Below are 26,783 nucleotides of genomic sequence, written 5' to 3'. Positions count from 1 at the left end.
CTCCCCCTACCTCTCTCCCTCCTCCTTTCTTTCCTCACTTCCTGCCTCATCCCCCTATCCCGAGGCTCTGAATCCTGCTTAAGCCCATCACTTTGGCTGGCATGAAGTCCATTAATTGTTCCAGAGAGCGAGGGAGAGGAGGTGTGTGATTTATCTTGCCTCCTTGCAAAGCTAGGGATTGGAGGCCGGGTGGGGTGGAGGAGGCAGGGGGTTTAGGCTGGCTGACGGGGGGGAAAAGAGAGACAGATCCTCATTTACTTCTCTGGGCACTGCCCCCTGTGTGTAGAGGCCCCATTGAGCTTCCAAATAAAGTAATGAGTACTGATTTAATCAGGAGTGCTGTAAGGTTGGGCATTTAACCTTTTTTGACTGTTCGAGAACTCACACTGGAAAAAAAATATGCCAACAGATCGCAGCAATGCCTAATTTATCATAACCATTACAGATAACAAATTCTAATTGCTAAATTGCCCCATAAATATTAAGTCCAAATAAAGTTTCTAAAAACATGATGTAATATAACAGAATAAAATGTAACGTAATATTTTTCCAAATGAAAACATTTACTAATCTGAAGTGATGTGCATCTCGTGCCTTGAACAGTTATTCACAAAGTGGATCGTTTGAAACGGGGCTCAATTTGGCGAACATCTGTTTGGTGAGCTTAATGATTCTGATGAAAATACACTTTTTGTCTGTATCAAACTAATGTTTTTGCAAATTTACAGTGTGGAACCTGTCAGTGTTTAGGGGAGGTTATAGCCTAGGCTAACCAATTCTAAATGGAACTAGCAGTTAGCAAAGTAGCAAAGTAGATGCTCTTAAGGATCGGACCCCTTTTTAAATCTTTGCCTAAAATGACATACCCAAATCTAACTGCCTGTAGCTCAGGACCTGAAGCAAGGATATATATATTCCTGATGCCATTTGAAAGGAAACACTTGGGAGTTTGTGGAAATGTGAAATTAATGTAGGAGAATATAACACATTATATCTGGTAAAAGATAATACAAAGAAAGAAAAACGTGTTTTTTTAATTATTTTTTTATCATCTTTGAAATGCAAGAGAAAGGCCATAATATAATATTTCAGTTTAGGCGCACTAGATGGCAGCAGTGTGTGTGCAAAGTTTCAGATTGATCCAGTGAAGCATTGCAATACTGGACAATATTTTGATCAAGTCTGCCCAAATGTGCCGAATTGGTTAATTGATGCATAACATAACTTTAGAGAACATACAACAATTATATGGTAATACAAAATGTAAGTTTACACACTCCCAGGAATGTCATACATGATGGACCATTAGCTTATACACTAACTTTCACACATCTAGATGGCCGGACGGGGTGGGTGTGGAGCCAGAGACAGCAGGGGTTCATACTGTAGAGCCCAGTTCCTACATTTTAATATAAAAAAAAATGATTTTATCAAACAAAACTATGCTACATTTTATCTCTGGGACCCTCAGGATGACAAATCAGAGCAAGATTACTGAATGTAAGTACATTATTTACCTTCAGAGGTGAATGTATCAAACCAATTGTCATGATAAAAGTTTTTTGTTGTTGTGCACTCTCCTCAAACAATAGCATGGTATTTTGTCACTGTTATTTCACTGTTATTTGGAACACATTTTTTCCTACTTCAATCAACCAGTCCATTTTGAATTTGTGATAAGACTGTCGTCATTTGGCAAGGAATGTAGCTTGTGTATCCCATCAGTTAGATACGCTTTTATAGTCATTTATTTCTGTAATCCTTACAGGAGCTTGTCTGTGCACTCAGAACGAGTGTGTGGAGGGAGCGGTCGGAATGCAATTGAGTGAATGAGACACAGAGGGGAAAGAGGGAGAAAAACTGTGTGATGCTTGGCTTGTTTTTTTTTGTACCCCGCAAATGCACATGTACAAATGGAACACTAGAGTCTAAGCAAATGAATGTTGTCTTCAAGACAAAATTTCCCTTGCGCAGTCGGTCAGCCACAAAGAACATTCCATCAAATAGTTTTACAGTATATAATTTATTCTTAATTTTTTTATCTCTGGTTAAAGATCAAGCTTTGACGTCCATTTTAGTACTCAAGAAATCATTTACTCATTCCCATCACTAGAGTGCTGGTACTCCCTCTTATTCTTAATGCTTAAAAGGCATTGTTGATCCTAGATTCAGCACTGCTACCCTGAGATGCTTTCTGAATATATGTCTGCACACGTTAGTTGCTTACTTTTTATTTTTTATTTAACCTTTATTTAACTAGGCAAGTCAGTTAAGAACAAATTCTTATTTCCAATGACGGCCTACACCGGCCAAACCCGGATGACGCTGGGCCAATTGTGCACAACTCTATGGGACTCCCAATCACGGCCGGTTGTGATACAATCTGGATATAGTCAAGCGTAAGCTTGATCACAATAAGAGGTCCAATGAGTTATCACCTTCCATGCTTAGGTTTTGATAGCAGTGATTCAGAATCATGCTCTAAGGCGTTCAGTACTGTACTGAGTAGGCTACTATGGTATTGAGACAGCGTACGTGAGAATACCCACAATGTAGATTCCCAACTGCATGCAAGGAAGGGAGCCTTCATCAAATTAGAATTTAAGTGATTATCAGAGCCAAAATCAATAGTTATCTATCTTTCTCTCTCTCTTTCTCCCACCCACACACACTTGCATCTTTAGATAATTGTAATTATTTGTTTTGGCCGGACATGACGTGTTGGCCCAGGTCCAGCTCGCTGTGTTTTGGGGTCGCAGAGAGAGACAGAGACAGAGAGACAGGGAGAGACAGAGGCAGAAACAGACAGGACATACAGGGCCAGCCGAGCGGAGGGCCAGCAATTGAAAGGGCCTCTGGCCCACAGCCTTCTTTAGATAATTGTAATTATTCGTTTGGCCGGACATGGCGTGTTGGCCCAGGTCCAGTTCACAGTATTTTGGGGTCGCAGAGAGAGACAGAGAGACAGAGAGGCAGAAACAGACAGGACATACAGGGCCAGCTGAGCGGAGGGCCAGCATTTGGAAGGGCCTCTGGCCCACAGCCTCACATGGGTCAACTGCAGTGCCTATAGAAAGTATACACCCCCTTTAACTTTTTTCACATTTTGTTGCGTTACAAAGTGGGATTGAAATAGATTGAATTGTATTTTTTTCATGATTGATCTACACAAAATACTCCATAATGTCAAAGTGAAAAGAAAGATATTTTTGTGCATTCAAATTCCCATCGATAAAATGGAATTGTGTTCGTTGTCTGTAGTTTATGCCTTCCCATACCATAATCCCACCGCCACTATGGGGCACTCTGTTCACAAAGTTGACATCAGCAAACTGCTTCCCGACACAACGCCATACACATTGTCTACGGTTGTGAAGTCGGTTGGACGTACTGCCAAATTCTTTAAAACAACGTTGGAGGTGGCTTATGGTAGATGGTAGAGAAATTAACATTCAATTATATGGAAACAGCTCTGGTGGACATTCCTGCATCCAGCATGCCAATTGCACACTCCCTCAAAACTTGAGACTTCTTGTGGTATTGTGTTGCGTGACAAAACTGCACATTTTAGAGTGGCCTTTTATTGTCCCCAGCACAAGGTGCACCTGTGTAATAATCATGCTGTTTAATCAACTTCTTGATAAGGCATATCTGTCAGGTGGCATTGATTATCTTGGCGAAGGAGAAATGCTCACTAACAGGGATGTAAACAAATTTGCACAGAACATTTTTGAGAAATAAGCTTTTTGTGCATATGGAACATTTCTGGGATCTTTTATTTCAGCTCATGAAACATGGGACCAGCACTTTACATGTTGTGTTTTTTTTTGTTCAGTGTAGATTAATGATGTGCACTTAGTCCTGACCTGAGGATGCTTCAAAAAACAGGGATGGGACACTAATACATAAGCATTGTGTGGAATTGGAGCAAGTCACCTAAACCAAACAATGGACGGAGGTAAAAGAAAACGTTCAAAGTATTTCAGTGACTCTCTTGAAGCAAATTGTGTCAAACCACCCAATTATGGAGATCAAACAACATGATTCATCAACAGAAAACAAGAAAAAGAATGCCTGGAATACCATTTGTAATGAATTCAACTCGAATGAAAAGGTAAATAAAATGACACTACAGCAACTTCAGGTAAGGTACACTATTTATTGTTGGCCCACTTTTACAAATCAGAGTCACTTTAAAATGTTTGTTTTCTTCTGTAACACAACACAATGGGGTCGAAACGTATTTGTGTGACAGAAATGTTACACACATAATATCATACATAATTACTAATATTATAAAATGTTATCTTGTCTTTCTGTGATCCTGTGGAGAAACATAAAAATCTACTTAAAGAAGACAAATGCTGTTGCTCGTAGTGAGTGTTTCAAGACTGGTGGCAGACCCCCAGTAAGACCAGAGACAGATGAGCTGGGGGACTTGTTGACCCGGGATCATTAATAGCCAGCAACCCCTGGAAGGTATCCCCAATGGTGACCATTTGAACATTTCATTTAGTAGGACACATTCATTCAACATGTGTCATCCCCGGACTGCGGGGAATATGTCATCTTGTCAGTCATCTCTTGATACAAATTATGGAAGGAACTCAACTCTTGAGGACATAATGTTCTCTAATGCAGCAATTGAATCATTTCCTAGAGGCTCGGAGGGGTTAAGACAGGATGAAGATCGGCCCTCTACATACGCAGCAGCCAGGAGGGAAGGTTGTGTCACTAACCTGGGCCAGAGGACAAAGAGGCTGAGCATGCATGAGAAACTGGCCATGGAATTTCATAAGCACAAACTAGTGAATTTAAAAGAAGAGCATGATATGAAGACCCAAATCCTACATGTTGAGTTGGCTATAAAGGAGGAGGAGAGAAACATGAAGCAGCAACAGTACCAATGTTCTTCTCAAACAAGTTCGGGGTTCCGAAATGTCCATTTGTGAATTAAAAACCTTTTTGTTACCAATCCATGGCTATTGTTTGCATATAAACTATCCTTCTCACAACAAATAGTGATGCACCGATATGACATTTTTGTCCAATACAGATATCCGGTATTTTCCTTGACAAAAAGCACGATACCGATAACCGATAAAAAACAATTTTGCGGCTTTTTAAGCATTCTAATACAGGTAAATAGTTAACACACACACATGGACGCAGCGGTCTAAGGCACTGCATCTCAGTGCAAGAGGCATCATTACAGTCCCTGGTTCGAATCCAGGCTGTATCACATCCTGCCATGATTGGGAGTCCCATAGGGCGGCACACAATTGGCCCAGCGTCATCTGGGTTTGGCCGGTCATTGTAAATAAGAATTTGTTCTTAACTGAGTTTCCTCGTTAAGTAAAGGTTACATACACCACACTGACCAAAAAGCTATTTTGTTTGCATTTACTTATGTCCCCATTACCAGTAAAACATAATCAAAACCTATTTCTTTCACTTACTTGCTGTGCTGTTTCGTTGTTCATTTGTTCAGTCGTTTCATTCTCAACCAGGATTTCATCATACGTCAAGCAGTGAAGATTCAGCTCTGTCTGAATGAGCATGCAATATGACTTTCCTCAGTACGAAATCCTCGACGACCCACTGTGCCGTCAGACTCAGCATGCTCATGGGGCTGACATCGCTGGTCCAAATGTCAGTCGTGAAGCTAATAGCAGTGACGCTATTACTGTGTAACTCCGGTAGGGCAACATCTGAAAAATAGTGCACTTGGTAGTGTGTACCGGTGCTCGACTAGTCGGCGAAAGCCAACATCACCCACGACAGAGAACGGTTGATTGTCAAGGGCAATGAATTCCATTATCTTGGCGTTAATGGGTTTCGCCTTTGAGTTGTCTCGTTGAAATGTCTTACTCTTTCAAATGACTGCTCGACTTGTTGACTGCTCAATCCACAAAGCAGACATTGTGGGCTAGGTTATGAATGATGTGTTGCACGTGTAACGCTACATTTTACATAGCGTCATTACGTCATGTACCTACGTTATATAGGTATGCACGTCAGCTTTGACATCGGTTTTGCACATTACGGATATGAGCTTGGTTGTACTGTTGTTGCTCAGATCCTATTGCATGAAGATAGGGGGTGAACAAGAAGTTGGTATGTGCATACCACCTGTCACCGAGTATGATTCCACTATGTTGTCCTCCTTCAAGCTGAGCATGCGAAGAGGAGTTTTGGATAATCCCCGAGTCATGAGTTGCACCTTCCCAACGTGCAACAATGTTGGAGAACTGGCAATTGGGAGTGCACACACTTTGTACATTTATTGAGAACCAGTTTTTAGGATTCCTGTACTCCTCGGCATCTGCTGTAGAGGGACACTTGATGGGAATATGACATCCGTCTATACAGCCAATGACTCCAGAGAAGTTCCCATATTCATAGAACTCTACCTTGTAGTTGGCTTGGGCAGCAGCATCAGGGAACTTGATGTAATTGTCTTTCATTTCAGACTTTGTGGATTATTCTGCATAAATGTTGAGTAACTTAGATCACACAAATCTCCTGTTTCACGATGGAAGGTTCCAGATGCCAAAAACCTCAAGGTGATCAGTACTTCTAAGAAAGGAGGGATGGGCCTTCCCCTAAATCAAATCAAGTAACATTTTATTGGTCACACACTGTAAGGGAGTGCGTAACTGGCGGCAGAGAAGTCAGGCGCAGGAGAGCAAAACTGGGTAATCAACGGAGCAGTTTTATTCATAAAACCATTGGAAACCAGAACAACAAACAAATGGGTACAAAACCCGTCGCGCACCAGAGAAAACGTGCACATGCACTTACAATAAACAATTCCGCACAAAGACATGGGGGGGAACAGAGGGTTAAATACACAACATGTAATGAGGGAAATGAGACCAGGTGTGTGGGAAGACAAGACAAAACAAAAGGAAAATGAAAAGTGGATTGATGATGGCTAGAATACCGGCGACGCCGACCGCCAAGAGCCGCCCGAACAAGGAAGTCGTGACACACACTCATGGTTAGCAGATGTTATTGCGAGTGTAGCGAAATGCTTGATGAAAGCCTTTGCTCAAGCAAACAAATGTCAGCGGCATTTTATTTGTACATATGGAAACGGTCACAGAAATGTATTTAATCAAAGTCAGTGGGTTGCTCCTGTCTATAACTGTCCTTTTGTCTGGCCTTGGTGGTGATCTTTGATCATCATTGAAATAGTCCAGGTAATCCAGTTTATCTCATTGGCAAATTCAAGCTGCTGGCCAACATCCATTAATCTGAAGTTAAGCCTGCCTCTGGCCAGGTTTAATTTAAGGCTTCCCTTACATCTAGATTAACTCTAATCATCCTTCTGGAAATCCGACTTTATAAATCTACACTAAGGCAAGTCTGAGACTATTTTAAACCATTTCAGTTAATCCAGTTTCAAAGTGCAATTTAGTCTAGGATTAGGTTTAATCTGTGTCCACGAAACCGCCCCAATAAATGATATGGACTCTCCGTGAAATAATAGGGGTTGACATGATTTTTGAATGACTACCCCTTCCTCTGTCCCCCATACATACATCATCTGTAAGGTCCCTCTGTCAAGTATTGAATTTCAAGCACAGATTCAACTACAAAGACCAGGGAGCTTTTCGAAAACTTCATAAGGAAGGGCAGTAATTGGTAGATGCGTAACAATAACAAATCAGACATTGAATATATCTTTAAGCATTGTCGAGTTAACAATTATGCTTTGGATGATGTATACTGTAAACCACCTGGAAACATCAAAGATAAAGTCGTCCTTCTGAACTGAGCTGCAGGACAGGAAGGAAACTGCTCAGGGATGTCCCAATGAGGCCATTGGTGATTTTAAAACAGCTACAGAGTTGTTGGTACTGAGGATGGATCAACAACATTGTAGTGACTCCACAAATATGACCCTTAATGATGAAGTGAAAAGAAGAATACAAATATTCCAAAACATGCATCCTGAATGTGTCACGTCCTGACCATATACTTAGGTATTTTTTGTATTATATTTGGTCAGAACGTGGCAGAGTTATGTTTGGTTATGGTATAGTGGGGTTGTGAGTGTTGGGTTAGGTTCTAGGTTAGGTTTTCTATGTGTAGGTGTATGTCTATGTTTGGTTAATTGGGGTTAGGACTCTCAGTTGAAGGCAGGTGTTGTCTATCTGCCTTTGATTGAGAGTCCCATATAGTGGGGTGTGTTTGTGTTTGGTATTTGTGGGTAATTGTATTTTGCACTGTGTTTCGTTTCACCTGTGAAACTGTCACCTTTCTCCTTTGCGTATTTATTTTGTTTTGTCGTTCCTATCTAAAATAAATATGATGTGGAACAGTCAACCTGCTGCGTATTGGTCATCGAGTGATTTCGCTATATCTTCCGATGAGGGAGAATACGAGGATCGTGACAGAATGCAACAACGCACTAAAGTAATACTGAAAGAAAAAAACACGGAAAAGGAATACACTTTCTGACCTAAATGCAACACATTTTACATTTTAGTCATTTAGCAGACACTCTTATCCAGAGCGACTTACAGTAGTGAATGCATACATTTCATACATTTTTTCTCCATACTGGTCCCCCGTGGGAATCGAACCCACAACCCTGGCGTTGCAAACACCATGCTCTACCAACTGAGCCACACCTTATGCTTGGGGCAAATCCGACACAACACATTACTGAGTAACTGCCTACATATTTTCAAGCATGGTGGCGATTGCGATATATGTGTGTAAAGCTCTTACTTATCCAGTAAGACTCACAGCTGTAATCACTGCCACAGGTGTTTCTAACATGCATTGACTCATTGACTCAAGGGGGTGAATACTTATCTAATCAAGGTACTGTATATTAGTGTTTTATTTTTTATTCATCTTTTTTTATTATAGATTTTTCCTCCACTTTGACATTACAGAGTATTTTGTCTAGATCGTTGACAAAAAAAGACCATTAAACCTGTTTTAATCCCACTTTCTAACTAAATCAAATGTTAAGAAATCCAAGTGGGGTGTAGACATTCTACAGGCACTGTATATGGTTTAACTGCGGGTATAGTACAGAGATACGGTATAGAGATGTGGTTTAACTGCGGGTATAGTACAGAGATAGGGTATAGAGATGTGGTTTAACTGCGGGTATAGTACAGAGATACGGTATAGAGATGTGGTTTAACTGGAGGTATAGTACAGAGATATGGTATAGAGATGTGGTTTAACTGGAGGTATAGGACAGAGATACGGTATAGAGATGTGGTTTAACTGGAGGTATAGGACAGAGACAAGGTATAGAGATGTGGTTTAACTGGAGGTATAGGACAGAGACAAGGTATAGAGATGTGGTTTAACTGGAGGTATAGGACAGAGACACGGTATAGAGATGTGGTTTAACTGGAGGTATAGTACAGAGACACGGTATAGAGATGTGGTTTAACTGGAGGTATAAGACAGAGACACGGTATAGAGATGTGGTTTAACTGGAGGTATAGGACAGAGTAACGGTATAGAGATGTGGTTTAACTGGAGGTATAGGTCAGAGATACGGTATAGAGATGTGGTTTAACTGGAGGTATAGTACAGAGATAGGGTATAGAGATGTGGTTTAACTGGAGGTATAGGTCAGAGATACGGTATAGAGATGTGGTTTAACTGGTGGTATAGTACAGAGATACGGTATAGAGATGTGGTTTAACTGGAGGTATAGTACAGAGATACGGTATAGAGATGTGGTTTAACTGGAGGTATAGTACAGAGATACGGTATAGAGATGTGGTTTAACTGGAGGTATAGGACAGAGACACAGTATAGAGATGTGGTTTAACTGGAGGTATAGTACAGAGACAAGGTATAGAGATGTGGTTTAACTGGAGGTATAGGACAGAGTCACGGTATAGAGACGTGGTTTAACTGGAGGTATAGGACAGAGACAAGGTATAGAGATGTGGTTTAACTGGAGGTATAGTACAGAGACACGGTATAGAGATGTGGTCTCTGTATAGTACAGAGATAGGGTATAGAGATGTGGATTAACTGGAGGTATAGGACAGAGACACGGTATAGAGATGTGGTTTAACTGGAGGTATAGTACAGAGATACGGTATAGAGATGTGGTTTAACTGGAGGTATAGTACAGAGATACGGTATAGAGATGTGGTTTAACTGGAGGTATAGTACAGAGATACGGTATAGAGATGTGGTTTAACTGGAGGTTTAACTGGAGGTATAGTACAGATATACGGTATAGAGATGTGGTTTAACTGGAGGTATAGTACAGAGACACGGTATAGAGATGTGGTTTAACTGGAGGTATAGGACAGAGATAGGGTATAGAGATGTGGTTTAACTGGAGGTATAGGACAGAGTCACGGTATAGAGATGTGGTTCAACTGGAGGTATAGGACAGAGTCACGGTATAGAGATGTGGTTTAACTGGAGGTATAGGACAGAGTCACGGTATAGAGATGTGGTTTAACTGGAGGTATAGGACAGAGTCACGGTATAGAGATGTGGTTTAACTGGAGGTATAGGACAGAGTCACGGTATGGAGATGTGGTTTAACTGGAGGTATAGGACAGAGTCACGGTATAGAGATGTGGTTTAACTGGAGGTATAGGACAGAGACACGGTATAGAGATGTGGTTTAACTGGAGGTATAAGACAGAGACACGGTATAGAGATGTGGTTTAACTGGAGGTATAGGACAGAGTAACGGTATAGAGATGTGGTTTAACTGGAGGTATAGGTCAGAGATACGGTATAGAGATGTGGTTTAACTGGAGGTATAGTACAGAGATAGGGTATAGAGATGTGGTTTAACTGGAGGTATAGGTCAGAGATACGGTATAGAGATGTGGTTTAACTGGTGGTATAGGACAGAGATAGGGTATAGAGATGTGGTTTAACTGGAGGTATAGTACAGAGACACGGTATAGAGATGTGGTTTAACTGGAGGTATAAGACAGAGACACAGTATAGAGATGTGGTTTAACTGGAGGTATAGTACAGAGACAAGGTATAGAGATGTGGTTTAACTGGAGGTATAGGACAGAGTCACGGTATAGAGATGTGGTCTCTGTATAGTACAGAGATAGGGTATAGAGATGTGGATTAACTGGAGGTATAGGACAGAGACACGGTATAGAGATGTGGTTTAACTGGAGGTATAGGACAGAGACAAGGTATAGAGATGTGGTTTAACTGGAGGTATAGGACAGAGATACGGTATAGAGATGTGGTTTAACTGGAGGTTTAACTGGAGGTATAGTACAGATATACGGTATAGAGATGTGGTTTAACTGGAGGTATAGTACAGAGATACGGTATAGAGATGTGGATTAACTGGAGGTATAGGACAGAGACACGGTATAGAGATGTGGTTTAACTGGAGGTATAGTACAGAGATAGGGTATAGAGATGTGGTTTAACTGGAGGTATAGTACAGAGATACGGTATAGAGATGTGGTTTAACTGGAGGTATAGGACAGAGATAGGGTATAGAGATGTGGTTTAACTGGAGGTATAGAACAGAGATACGGTATAGAGATGTGGTTTAACTGGAGGTATAGGACAGAGACACGGTATAGAGATGTGGTTTAACTGGAGGTATAGGACAGAGTCACGGTATAGAGATGTGGTTTAACTGGAGGTCTAGGACAGAGTCACGGTATAGAGATGTGGTTTAACTGGAGGTATAGGTCAGAGACACGGTATAGAAATGTGGTTTAACTGGAGGTATAGGACAGAGACACGGTATAGAGATGTGGTTTAACTGGAGGTATAGGACAGAGATACGGTATAGAGATGTGGTTTAACTGGAGGTATAGTACAGAGATACGGTATACAGGTGTGGTTTAACTGGAGGTATAGGACAGAGTCACGGTATAGAGATGTGGTTTAACTGGAGGTATAGGACAGAGATACGGTATAGAGATGTGGTTTAACTGGAGGCATAGGTCAGAGATACGGTATAGAGATGTGGTTTAACTGGAGGTATAGGACAGAGACACGGTATAGAGATGTGGTTTAACTGGAGGTATAGGACATAGTCACGGTATAGAGATGTGGTTTAACTGGAGGTATAGGTCAGAGATAGGGTATAGAGATGTGGTTTAACTGGAGGTATAGGACAGAGACACGGTATAGAGATGTGGTTTAACTGGAGGTATAGGTCAGAGATACGGTATAGAGATGTGGTTTAACTGGAGGTATAGAACAGAGATACGGTATAGAGATGTGGTTTAACTGGAGGTATAGGACAGAGTCACGGTATAGAGATGTGGTTTAACTGGTGGTATAGTACAGAGATACGGTATAGAGATGTGGTTTAACTGGAGGTATAGGACAGAGATAGGGTTTATTTATGTATAAAGGTACAGTACTCTCTGTGCCAATATGATACAATGAGAGGCTTTTAGTTTGTTGGATCATTGTTTACATACTGTAGCTTCTTTTAAACAGTGTTCCCTCACACACTCACTCACTCACTCACTCACACAAAGGAGTGCAATCCATCAAGTCACTCATAGTTGTCACTAGTAAAGGGAGACACAGGGCCTTGAGCAAGGATCTTCTAACATAGATTTGATTTACCTCAATTTGCCTCAAAAAGTGACATGTGAGCAAAAGGAGCGTTGATACGCCTTGGCAGTACCAGCCGCCAACAGGCATCTGTCTTTTTAGCTTCAATGTATTCCCATAGTGTTGCCAACCTAATTCATTTTGGGGCAACATTAGATTGATTACACAGAACGTGGCAGTTATGACAATGAAATGGTGTAAAGTAAACACGGTGAGGTAGAGAATGTGATGTGTGACATGCGTACGGTGCGCCTCCAGTGCAGTGTGTGTGTGTGTGTGTGTGTGTGTGTGTGTGTGTGTGTGTGTGTGTGTGTGTGCGTGTGCGTGTGTGCGTGTGCGTGTGTGTGTGTGTCGCCACATCCCGGAGTGTATCAAACTCCCAACGTAGTGGATTGACTGTCTTTAATTGGTCTGTTTAAAAAAATGAAATGTATTATTGTAAGCTGGGCAAATAGTTTAGAGAGAGAGAAAATCAAAGGGTTCTTTCCTTCCTCCTCCCAGCTAGTGGAGACATTGGGAATCCACAGCAGGAGGAATGGCAGAGAGTGGGCCTGCCTCTAGATGTTGGAAAGAGCGAGAGAATGAATGAATGAATGAATGAATGTCTGCATGTAGGCAGGATAGAGAGACATAGGAAAGAGAGGGATATTACCGCTAAGACGTGTTGGGAAGTGAAGGTAGAAGAGAGACACTACCTTTAGTCGTAAAAGAGAAAGAGCGAGAGAGTGTACCTCTGTACATACGCAGGCGTAAATTAAACCCAAGAGGTGTTCCATCAGAAAGGCCATCTGGCATCCTAATTGTACGAGGAAGCGCCTTTTTGCACCAATAAGCCGGGCTAATGATTTAAGCACACAGTCTCTCACCCTGCCACCATCTTAACAGTAGTGCTGCCAGCAGGGTAGAACAGAAAAAAGCTGGTCGACCTGTTCTTTCTTTTGCCCAATCTCTCTCTCTCTCTTATTATTTTTCACATTTTTGTTCTTTCTCCATCTTTCTCCGAAAAATATGCCCTTGAGATAGTCCAGTGGAAAATGCACATTATAGTCCTTACACTCTTAGAGAAAAGGTACCTATCGCAGTCCCTATAGCAGAATCCTTTTTGGTTCTAGGTACATGCTTTTTTGGTTCCATGTGGAACCCTTTTGGTTCCATGCAGAGCCCTCTGTGGAAAGGGTACTACATGGAACCCAAAAGGGACCTGTAACCAAAAAGTGTTGTTCAACGGATTCTCCAATGAGGACAGCCGAAGAACCCTTTTGGGTTCTAGATAGCGCCTTTCATTCTAAGAGCGTATGCATTCTGAATAATAATTTAAAAAAAAAGTGATTTTTCAGAAATGAAGGAGAGAGGAAGAGAGAAGGAGAGAGCGAGGGAAGGAGTAAAGGGTGGTAGAGGAGTGGAGAGCGGTGGAGGGGGTTTGCCACTCACAAGGATTAATTTAGTACAGTCTCTCACCCTGCCACCATCTTAACAGTAGTGCTGTCAGCACAGTAGAACAGGAGAAAGCTGGTCTTTCTATTCCCCAATCTCTCTCTTTCCTTTTCTCAGTTTCTTTCTTTCGCCCTCTTTCTCAGAAAAATATGCCCTTGAGATAGACTAGTGGAAAACTCACATTATAGTCCATATGTGAAGTTATAGAGCAACGAAGAGCGAGAAAGAGAGGGGACGGAGGGGGTGGGGCACTCACCAGGTCTCAACGCAGGGGAATAACAAATACCAATCAAACAGATGAGCAAGCCTAAACCCCGGTACATATTTTGCCCCAACATTGCCTTGACTAGCCAAGCATTAAATCCCCTGCCGCCGGTACAGATAGCTACAGACATGAGTTAAGGCTGTGGCAGAGACAGCCTCCTTCAGGAATCACTATCTGCACACATTATAAGAGGTTAAGCAGTTTCAGGTGAAAGCTAACAGACCATCGCTAATAGTAATAACAAGGGTACTTGCATCGTGAGAGAAAGAATATGATTAAACACCTGTAGCAGGCAGAGTCTCGAAAACCCATTGAAGAATTTAGCCTTGTCTGACGTTTGTTACCGTCTAATGAACACGCCAAAAAGGTAGCTAAGACTTTGTGTCTTCTCTCTTGTTATAGGTGGCTAACCTGGCCTGCTCCATCTCCAACAACGAGGAAGGTGTGAAGCTGGTGCGCATGGCTGCCACCCAGATCGACAGCCTCTGCCCACAGGTACGCATCACCTCACTGTACTGTATGTCCTGGATCCTGTTTAGCAGAGAGGAAATACGTTTAGAAAATTTAAGAAACAGGGGAGTGTAACTACCTGAAACAATTGTTGTTTTCCATTGCAAAATGTGATTGTGACGGTACGCCCTACTGAACATGACCCTGGTAATAACACCACCCATTGGAAGTACCCGGTTCAGCTCTTTTACATTTATTGTAGAGTTTTTTAAACACACTGTATTATTTGGTTGCCATGCCATTGCATTGGGAAGTGCCATTGAATAGAGAGTAAGTATATATTATTAAATATCTCTCTGAATCACTATACTCTAAAACCAACTTTTTAACAATGATCAAAGAAAACCCACACAGTAATTGTACATTGTGAGGAAGACAGATTTGTAAAACTTTACTACGCAACTTTGCTGGCGGGCAAGTTTGTATGAGCGGCGTTCTTCATCTTAGTACTGTGTGTGTCTGTGTGGGTAACAAGAAAGTCAAAGGGAACACACAGAGAGAGAGAGAGGGCAGAGAGAGAGAGAGGGCAGAGAGAGAGGGCAGAGAGAGAGAGGGCAGAGAGAGAGAGGCAGAGAGAGAGAGTGCGATTGGGAGGGAGATAGAGGAGGAGAGAAAGAGGGAGCACAGAGAGAAAGAGAAGGAGAGAGGGAAGGGTATAGGAGAGAGATACAGATGGAAGCTCTAGCCTCCCGGAGCGGCCTTCCTCTGGACGTCTGACAGAGGAGTAGGTGGCAATCGATACGTCGTTTCCAAGGTTAAGGTTCGGGGCATTTTCACAGGGGACCCTGCGCTCACTAATGGAAGTGAAGAAAGGAGAGGAAGGAGGGATTGAGGGAAGGGGCCGTTCTTAACATTCAAGGTGCTAGCCTCTCGACGACTCACACGGGGCCCGACAAGCAGCCACATTGCACCCACCGAGACCCACTTTTTGATAAACTGACCTCCACTGAGTCAAGGCTAGCATTAGAAAACTTTGGAAGGGGATTGCGACTTTTAAGTTCTCAGCTGGCGCTTTTCCTTGGCAACGGCTCAACATAGAAAAAGCGCAGAGCAATAGAGGATAAGTGACTCAAAGAAAGAAAAAAAGAAAGGTGGGGGAAAAATAGACGGATGTTTTGGCATTTTGAAAAAGCCCTGTCGAAGGCCAAGAGGCCGACACGTGAGCTTGAATTAAAAAAACGTGATACTAGCAAGAGGATTGTGCGAGTTTGTCTTTTCTTTTACGTAATCACGTTATTCTCACGCACATGCAATAAGATGACTCAGGTGCTTTTTTTGAATTGTGTGTTTTGACAGGAGGTCGGTTTGACAGGGGTGTTAAAGACAAAAGAAAACAGGGACTAGAACAAAAAAGGAGGGTTATGTAAGAAGAGTGTGTGTAAGTTTAGCGTGAGCGACCCCGGTGTATTAGATGACTGGCTTTACTTGATTCCAGGCATCATTAGGGGCTGTCAAACCCTGATCCCTGATCAGACTCTTTAGCAGAGTCTCTTTTAGGCTAATTGAGCTAAAAGTAGAAACTGTAAAAGCAAATGGGTTCATTAACTTTTTAGCATTTTTTTCAAATGTGTGTTTTTTCCTGATTTAAACAGATACAAACAGATTTTTTTTCTTCTGATATAAACAGAAATTAAATGGTAGAAGATGCATGGAACATAGTGAGAAGGCCGGTGGGTCCAGGATTCAATCCCACACAGGCAGGGATTGCATATGTGCTTAGGGGCCGCGGCCTTAACCGCTCAACCTACCTCAGGCATATTTAAAATATATATATTTTTGACCTTGTTTTCCAAGCTTTAACAAGCTAATGGACTTTTAAAAAACATTCTGGATGAATTGACAGCACCATACGTGTGTAGAAAATAAGGCAAAACTTTTGTTAAAAAATATAAACTATCAGGGCCTCCCCAGTGGCGCAGCAGTATAAGGCACTGCATCACAGTACTAGAGGTGTTACTACAGACCCAGGTTCATTCCCGGGCTGTGCCACAACCGGCTATACCAGGAGTCCCATAGGAACGGCGCACAATTGGTCCAATGTTGTCTGGGTTAGGGGAGGGTTTGGATGAGGGGGCCTTACTTGGCTCATGGCGACTCCTTGTGTTGGACCTGCAGGAGTTGCAGCGATGGGACAAGATCGAAATTGGGGAGACATTTTTAAATGAGAAGGTGGTGGGGGAAGTTGTGGTTGTCTCGCCTAGCTACCTTAAGATGAATGCACTGCGAGTCGCTCTGGATAAGAGCGTCTGCTAAATGACTTAAATGTACAAAATAACATTTTTTACAAATATTATCCTGATTGGTTTAGTCAGTCGTACATGCCTACAGTAGTAATGGCACCCTGCCTATTGCTTTACCACTCGTTGTTGAATAAACATGAATATATTAACTGGATATTATCTATGTAATGGGCTGGAACAGGGCTGGAACATTGTCTATCGGTTAGATCATTAGTTCTCACTCCTGGGATTAACAATCATTTTTCTCCTATGAAGACATCCAGTTTTCCAAACGATCCTGCTGTTCAATCTGCTGGAAATGTATCCAGAGAACCCCCGTCACCCATTACAAAATCACATAAACAAAACCACAGCACGGATCGCTGTTTTACCAAGTCTGTAGACTATAGACTGCACAATGGGTAATGACGTTCATGTCATTTTCAATTTGGGTGTACTATCCCTTTAATGTGCTTCAGGAAACTGACTGCAGAAAGGGAAATAGACTGAGCTATAGCCTACTGTACCGCTGATGTGGTCCATTTCACATCCCCTACTCTATCTAGCAGGTGTACCGAGGCTCATGCAAGGCTCCTTACTTACTTAATTACTCTAATGTATATAGCAAGGGCGTTAATCGTTGAAGTACAGTCCTGGTCATGGCCTCGAGCTAGTCGTATTTCCTTAGGAGGCACTTCAGTCTTTTAATCTAGGTAAAGGGTTTGAAGTCTTGGAGAGTTACAAGGTTATAATCCAGACCAGCAATAACATAACAGATTCCACTTAACTTGGTCTTCAGTCTGGAAAGGAGAACGATTATATGATTGTCTTCATTAGATGTGTTAGTGCTGGGCTAGAATAAAACCCTGCACGGCCTGTACTGTAAGCACTCCAGGACTGGATTTGGAGATCCCATTAATTGTGGTGGTCCTACACACACACACACACACACACACACACACACACACACACACCTTTTCTCTCAACCTTCACTCTCTACCCCCCAGGTGATCAACGCGGCCCTCACCCTGGCTGCTCGGCCCCAGAGCAAGGTTGCCCAGGACAACATGGACGTGTTCAAGGACCAATGGGAGAAGCAGGTGCGCATCCTCACCGAGGCCGTCGACGATATCACTTCTGTGGATGACTTCCTGTCCGTGTCAGGTACGGAATTGGGAAAGTTTAGAAAATATTGTACAATGTTGTGCACTGTTAAAATTTAAGTGCTTTTTAACACTAAAACTAGTTGCAACTGAGCTGCCACCAAACATAGGAGGCTGGTGGGAGGATCTATAGGAGGACGGGCAGATTGTAATGGCTGGAATGGTATAAATGGAACGGTATCAAACATATGGAAACCACGTTTGACTCTGTTCCAATAATTCCATTCCAGCCATTCCAATTAGCCGTCCTCCTATAGCTTCTTCCACCAGCCTCCACTGCCACCAACATATAGACTCTCGGATTCTAACTGTTTATTGTATAATAGTTCTTGACACTTGGGGCCGTATGTATCAAATGTCTCAGAGTAGGAGGGTTGAAAACGATTACATGGACAGGGAGGGCTTGATCCTGGATCAGCACTCCTCCTCTGAGACACTTGATACATACAACCCGAGATAAAGTAGAATATGTGTGTTTGTACAGTGTTTTTCCATTTATCCGACATTGTTTCTGCTCCCATTTAGAGAAAGGAGAAAGCTTTCTTGTAGATACCGGTATGGCTTCTAATGATGATGACTGTGATATAATTTAATACAGATTACCATGATAATTAAGTGATTTAGTCATTAGGAGATACAACGGTTGAACACAACATTTTCTGCTTTTACGGGATTTAAGGCCATAATGGGTAAGGGGCTATTGACGCAGTTCCAGGACAAAAACATGCTTTCTCAAGGAAGTTAACGGTTCTTTAGGTTCCATTTGGAATGCATGCTTAGTCCTTTCATCTGAACAACACCCTCATGGCGGACGCCCTTGATGGGGTCACCCACTCACTATGTTACTTCGATGGCGCTTGTTAATAATGCTACAGTAGTCTGGGTAACAGAGGCGACAAATACAGGTTCAAGGATCAAAATGAATCACTTTCAAAAGAGGAGAACACACATACATGCTGACACACACATACAGTATGCTGACACACACACACACACACATGCGAGCATGCACACACAGGTGAGCATACACGTTCACACACACAGTACAGGTCACCGTTATGGTAGCATTGTTTCCCAAACTCGGTCTTCAGGACCAACAAGGGGGTGCTTGTTTGGTTTTTGCCCTAATAATCAACTAATCATAAAGCTTTGATTATTTGAATCAGCTGTGGAGTGTTAGTGCAGAAAACCTAAACGTGTACCCCTTGGGGTCCCGATGACCGAGTTTGGGAAACTACCACCTCATTCTGCAACTGTCTGTATCGTCGTCTACAAGGACTCTTGTCAATGGAAGGTTAGAATGATGTGCCATGAGCTTGAGGGAAATCTGGACTTTCTCTTTTTTTATCAAACAGCAGTTGACCCTCAAGTTACTAAGTTATCCCATGAAGGATGTTTGTGCCTAATGAACACCAAACTGACCCCCCCACCGCGTCTCTCGCTCTCACTCTCTCCCATTCTCTCTTGCTTTCCTTCTTCTTTCGCTCTCTCTACCGCTCTCTCTCTCTCTACCTCCCTCCCTCCTTCTCTTTCTTTCTTTCTTTCTTTCTTTCTTTCTTTCTTTCTTTCTTTCTTTCTTTCTTTCTTTCTTTCTTTCTTTCTTTCTTTCTCTCTCTCTCTCTCTCTCTCTCTCTCTCTCTCTCTCTCTCTCCCTCCCTTTCTCCCTTTATCTCTACCACACAGAGAACCACATTCTGGAGGATGTGAACAAGTGCGTGATCGCCCTGCAGGAAGGCGACGTGGACACCCTGGACCGCACGGCGGGCGCCATCAGGGGTCGGGCGGCCCGCGTCGTTCACATCATCAACGCGGAGATGGAGAACTACGAGCCAGGCGTTTACACCGAGCGCGTTCTGGAGTCTATCAAGCTGCTGTCTGAGACCGGTGAGTTGGTTGTAGTGTACACACACACACACACACACACACCAGTGATGGCTCCTCAGAGCAGGAAGGGGAGTACCACCCTCCTCAGTGAATTTCATTAAAAAAAATAAAAGTAAAACAATGAAAAAGTATCATTTTTCGATAAAACTATACTGAATATATTCACGTTACCAAATAATTTATTAAAACACACTGTTTTGCAATGAAGGTCTATAGTAGCCTCAGCAGCACTATGTAGGGTAGCACCCTGGTGTAGCCGGAGGACAGCTAGCTTCCGTCCTCCTCTTGGTACATTGACTTAAATACAAAATACCTAGGAGGCTCTTGATTCTCACCCACTTCCATAGACTTGCACAGTAATTATGACAATTTCCAGAGGACGTCCTCCAACCAACCAGAACTCTTGCAGCATGAACTGACATGTTGTCCACCCAATCAAAGGTTCAGAGAATGAATCTAGTAGTGAAAGCATAAGCTACAGCTAGCTAGCACTGCAGTGTATAAAATATGGTGAGTAGTTGACTCAAAGAGAAAGACAATATTTGAACAGTTTTCAAAATGGAAGCAAACGACACGGGGATAAAAACTCTTGTTTGCAACTGTTGGAATAATGATTACACCCTAGATAAGCTAAATGCAGGCAAGAGTGTGCAAGGCGTTATTGAATGTGTCACTGTCTGTCCTTGTGTCTGTCATCCCCAAAAATTATCTCGACCTGTGTGAACCTTCGTTGTAAAATGTAATTCATAGGCTAGGTTGTAGCAACCTCATGATGGGTATAGGGAAAATGTGAGTATCATGTAGTAGCCTAAACCTATCGAGGTTACATTGAACTTACATTGAACAGTCATCCAACATATGCTGTAATAGAAATAAGGCCATGCTCATGAAGAGAAAAAAAAATCAGCTACAGGTAGGAACTGAGCTTGTCTGTTGCTTTAAGCACCGCGATTAAACATGAAGAAATACAAATTACTAAAGAGGGAGCCAGAGATCAATATATCCTAACCAGAAGAAGAAAAAAATGTTTCCCGACCCTCCTCCTCCCGCTGCCCGCTGCTGCTGGTCTTCGCAGATTCTGCCTTTAAGCTCCTGAAGTTGCCGATAATAGGCTACACCAGCGGTCGCCAGCCTTTTAAATTTGGAGTTCAAATATCCTACCATTTCTTCTGATCTGCGTGCCAGTTAAGATTTTCATATGCACATTTTCATGGAACAGTTTCATTTAATTCATAATAAAGTCTTGTCATGTGGTTAATCAAAATGATGTCTAAATTTAAATTATACAAATCTAAAAGTAACATCTATTGCCATTGCCAATCTGTAAAAATAGCCTACATAAAGCCAACAAATAAAAACATTACAGCCTGCAGGCACAAAATATCCTGAGAAAAATAAATATCTTATAAATCACATTGGCTACACATGGCCTGTCTGCAAGGAACTTGAAACAGTGTATCAACTATTAACTAGGTTTGGGCCTAGCTGGGTGCTAGCAAACTTGCAACATTGTATAAAATATTTTGGGCCCTCAGAGTTTCCCACACCAGTGAACTCCGGACAGACAGACACAGCTGTAGGCTATTTGCGCAAGTAATCAGGTAGGCCTTTTTTTATGATGTTTCCACCGGATCAGAGCATGACATTTATTTCCCCCTTTGATGCTGAGTTGTTAGCGAAAGGGAGAGAGCTGGAAAGATTTTTCAAATAGGCTACTTTGAGGCACTATTGTCATTCTCAATAGATGTAAAAACAGACTTTGTTTACTCGCTGTTTGAGGCGAAGATAAAATTACTTTGAGAAACTCCACGGTGATGGTTAGTTAAGACAATCAGAAAGAGTACCACATCCCCAAACGGGCACATTTATAAGCCTACCTTTGCGTGCAAACCAGGGAGCCTAGGCCTACTTCTATGCGTAATCAGGTGCGTGTCCTTACTCAAGATTGACAGGACTGCTCCAAACAAAAGACGATGAACAAATTGGAATGAAATAAACCAAAACTTGTATAGCCTAGGTTGTGCCCTCTGCAAACAATGTGTCCACTCCTACAATGACAGAGTGTAAAAATAATATATTGAATGCATTAACAGAAATGATCGTAACCAAAAAAACATTGGAGATGAGAAATGATGGTAATTAACGGTAAATGTACTACTGGTGATACTGGTGTGCCATCCCCGTTGGCCTCCGCAATGTATTAGTCCACTCAGACAAGCGTGAAGCAGACAATGTGGCCACATTTAAAAAAATATATATTTGCCACTGCTCAACTAAAAAAAACATCTTGGTCGACCAACAACCTATCGACCGAACAATCGTCCAGTCGACTAAATGGGGTCAGCCCTATTGAAGAGGAATGAAAAAGGTACTAGTGGACACCATGGAAACATGGGATATGACTAAGCCAAACTGTTTGATACAGTTCTTCATAGACATGAGGACTGATAAGTGGCCTACACTCACAGCTATAGGTGTTTTGTGTCTAGTTGATTGGATTTGATGCTGTATAAAAAATAGCAACATACAGTATATATCCTATATTCCATCCTCTTTATGTATTTTCCCTCATATGTACATTCCGCTGGGTATGTAGCTGAAATACATAGACATACGTTCTGCTGAAAGGTAGGGAAGGGAGGAAGAGAGGGAGAAAGGGAGAGGCGGGAGAGGAGGATGAAGAGAGTGGAGAGGAGGACGGAGAAAGGGAGAGGATGGAGAGAAGGGAGAGGCGGATGGGTGGAGGGAGAGGATGGAGAGAGAATAATGGGGAGAGGACAATGAAGAGAGGGGAGAGGAGGATGAAGAGAGGGAGAGGAGGATGGAGAGGAAGATAGAGAGAGGGGGCGGAGAGGAAGATAGAGAGAGGGGGGCGGAGAGGAAGATAGAGAGAGGGGGCGGAGAGGAAGATAGAGAGAGGGGGGCGGAGAGGAAGATAGAGAGAGGGGGACGGAGAGGAAGATAGAGAGAGGGGGACGGAGAGGAAGATAGAGAGAGGGGGACGGAGAGGAAGATAGAGAGAGGGGGACGGAGAGGAAGATAGAGAGAGGGGGACGGAGAGGAAGATAGAGAGAGAGAGGGGGACGGAGAGGAAGATAGAGAGAGGGGGGACGGAGAGGAAGATAGAGAGAGGGGGGATGGATAAAGTTCACCAGAGATCAATAGAGGTGCTTTATGGTGCCGATCAGATGTGCATGGCAGCATTTAACAAACACCACCGCCACTAAAACACAAGGAGGGGAGGAACAAGCAACACAACAGCCCTCCGTCAAAGAGAAATATAGTTAGGACGAATAAGACCCCAGTCAAAGTCAGTCCCAACCTCCCCCCCTCCCTCGCCTTCTACATTTCAATTAGCAGCATCAATTGAGCATGCCACCGCAACCAGACCCCATGAAGGTTAATGTGCGACACATCTCCTCCTTTGACTGAGCTGGCGTTAGCTAACTAACGCTTTTGAACAGTTCAAACTCGACATTCCCATGCTTTTTTCTTTGCTCTTTTTTTCTCTTCCTTAAAAAAAAAGGAGCGAGGCAGGCAGTTTATATTCATTTCACTGAAGGCAGGAGGGGGACAGGGGAAGAGTGGCTGCTACATGAGTGTGGTTTGACTCTCATTAGCCTGTAATAACCTCTGATAAGGGGAGAACACATCCTTATGAATTCATATCATTATTCAGCCCGTCTTTTTTTAGGCAGCCCCCAAAGTGACTTTGTGGGGCGTTGTAGTACAGTATAGTATCTCCCAGACAGGCACTAATCCTGTTGGCCGGAGATGTGACCATGTACTCTTCACTGTACTGTACTGTACTACTTTACTTACTGTGCTGTACTGCTTTACTTACTGTGCTGTACTGCTTTACTTACTGTACTATAGTACTGTACTGTACTACTTTACTTACTGTGCTGTACTGCTTTACTTACTGTATTATACTACTTTACTGTACTGCTTTACTTACTGTACTACTTTACTTACTTAGTGTACTGTACTACTTTACTTACTGTACTATACTACTTTACTGTGCTACTTTACTTACTGTACTACTTTACTTACTGTACTACTTTACTTACTTACTGTACTATACTACTTTACTGTACTACTTTACTTACTGTAGTACTTTACTTACTTACTGTACTGTACTATACTACTTTACTTACTGTACTACTTTACTTACTTACTGTACTGTACTACTTTACTTACTGTACTATATTACTTTACTGTACTGCTTTACTTACTTACTGTACTGTACTACTTTACTGTACTACTTTACTTACTGTTCTACTTTACTTACTTACTGTACTGTATTACTTTACTTACTGTACTGTACTACTTTACTTACTGTACTTGAATACAATGTCCTGACTTACGGATCAATAACCGTGATTCATATATTTTTGCAAAAGCATCACAATGTGACGCTTGTACACTGATGCAAGGCTCTACTGTGCCGTACTGCACTGTAATGTACTGTTCTGCGGTATCGCGTCGATGGATTCAACAGGGACGATTCATTTGAACCTAGTCAACACCATGGACTTAACTGAGAGTTTATTGAAATTATTAGAATAAACCCTAATTGAAAACGATGGGCGTTTTCTCCCAATTCATAAACTCAGTTTCCGACTGAACTGAGTTGACATAGAACTGACACGAACCAACCATGGTCTGTTGAATAAACCCCCTATCAACAGTATTCATATTCAGAATGTAGGCCCACGGGGATGGTTTCCCATACACAATCCTAGTCCTGGATTTAAAAGTACTTTCATTGGTGAATCTCCATAGATCATGATTTCTATTCCAGGACTAGTCTTAGTCTTTGTCCAGGAAGCCAGGCCATAGGTTCCTCTGTTCTATGTGTGTAAACAACAGGGCTAGACTAGAACGGCACAGCTGGCCCCTGATGGCACCGTGTGTAACTTGTTTAATGCTTGTTTGTGACTTATCGCCTTCGGTGGCGAGAGGCACTCGAGTAACGCTGGTGGTCTCTTTCATTATCCCGGCAGAGGGGAAATAAACAGAGCAGCAATGGATTTCCCACCCTGATAAATGACTTGTAATGAGAAAGATGGAGGAGAGGAACGATGGCGGGATGGGGCTGCCAGGGTGAGGAAGGAGGAATGGGGTCAGGTCTGATACTCATCTCTAGGGGTGGACTAGCCCTGGACTACCACACTGATCTTGTGAACTTACATAGATAGTGAAACATATGTATGTAACTTCGCAAGACCAGTGTGCTAGGACGAGGCTAGGGTTGGACCACAGATAATACCTTCCGCCTACATCTATTTGTTAATCTTATTTTTTGCCTTTTATTCATATTTTTACTTCCAAGACTAAGAAATAAATCAAGTGTTGTCCTTGGTTTCCCTTAAAAGTGCATAAGTGTGAGCATGCTAATTGAACAGTTTGCTACTCTACAGTGTATCATGATTTAATCAATCCAGGCATAGCATGTTGGAACAAAGTTTTTGGGTTTATTTCCTGATTTCAAAAGATCCCGCTCCCTGTCTGAAAGCATACAAGGAAATAGAATCCGCCACGTATGGAGTCGTCAAGCGTTGGGCCAGTAACCGAAGGCCGCCAAGTTGGAATCCACGAGCCAGCAAGTTGAAAACAAAATCCTCCGTTCTGCCCTTCAGCAAGTAGTTAAACCCCAACAACAATTGCTCTCCAGGGGACGTGACGTGGATGATGGATTAAGGCAGCTCCCCACACCTCTCTGATTCAGAGGGACTGGGTTAAATGAGGAAGACATATTTCGGTTGAATGCATTCAGTTGTGCAACTGACTAGGTATCCCCCTTTCCCTGTTCCACTGCAACACCTGGAATGCATCCCAAATGGTACCATATTCCTATAAAGTGCCTTACTTTCGACCAGAGCCCTATGTGCCATGGTCAAAAGTAGTTCACTATGAAGTGAATAGGGATGAAAGCCATTTGGGATGCATGCCTACTGTCATTGGAAGGCCCTGTCCACCTGACTGTACACGTCCACTGCAGTGTGTGACTTCAACATGCAGGAGACACGTACACGGCAACAGACTAATCTCTACTTTAGGTGGCAATGTGGCATGTTTTGGCCTGGGGCCTGCTCTGTCAGAGGCTACATTGGTGCCTCCTGAAAGCTGGCGGAGAGATAGTGAGACGTGGAGGTGGAGAGGGAAAAAGAAAAACAGATGACATTTGGATGAGAGGAGAGAGAGAGAGGAGAGGATGGAGTCAGTGGCGGAGAAGTGAACAGGTGGCTTCCTGGACTGCTGTTGCCTGTGTAAACTGCAGCCAGGACTCTGGGGTGTACTGTAGGACTGCCATCAAGTTAGAGTGTCCGTCAGAGAGGCCTGCCCAAGTGTGTGTGTGCTTATGTGTATTCGTGTTTACCTGTGTGCCTATGCATCTCTGTGCGCTCGTGCAAGCCTATTAGTGTGTGCTCACCACTCAACGCCAGATACTGTCACCCCCCCCCCCCCCCTCTTCCTAAACAACGAACCCAGTGAGATTTATAGCTTGGGGTAGTACATGCAGCCTGGCTGGGAAAACACACACTCCATTCCAGATAAAGCCTAGTCCTGGACTCAAATGCAATTTTTATTGTGAATCTCCAAAGAACAATTTCCAGGACTAGGCTTAATCTTTGTCCAGGAAGCCAGGCCATAGGTTCCTCTGTTCTATGTGTGTAAACAACAGGGCTAGACTAGCACAGCACAGCTGGCCCCGATGGCACCGTGTGTAACTTG

At 42.7% G+C, this 26,783-nt stretch overlaps 1 protein-coding gene across 1 annotated transcript in view; it reads left to right on the top strand.

Annotated features, from left to right (window-relative positions):
- LOC115202084 (catenin alpha-2) overlaps window positions 1–26,783 on the top strand; it is a 688,845-nt gene that overhangs the window by 596,298 nt on the left and 65,764 nt on the right. Inside the window, exons 10-12 of the mRNA XM_029765967.1 lie at window positions 14,672–14,764; window positions 18,006–18,162; window positions 19,845–20,045. Coding sequence (XP_029621827.1) covers window positions 14,672–14,764; window positions 18,006–18,162; window positions 19,845–20,045 — 451 coding nt within the window. The remainder of the gene's footprint in view (window positions 1–14,671; window positions 14,765–18,005; window positions 18,163–19,844; window positions 20,046–26,783) is intronic.

This window comes from Salmo trutta, chromosome 11 (assembly GCF_901001165.1).
Source record: "Salmo trutta chromosome 11, fSalTru1.1, whole genome shotgun sequence".
In the NCBI taxonomy this organism is placed as follows: domain Eukaryota; kingdom Metazoa; phylum Chordata; class Actinopteri; order Salmoniformes; family Salmonidae; genus Salmo; species Salmo trutta.
This window is presented reverse-complemented; position numbering and strand designations above follow the sequence as displayed.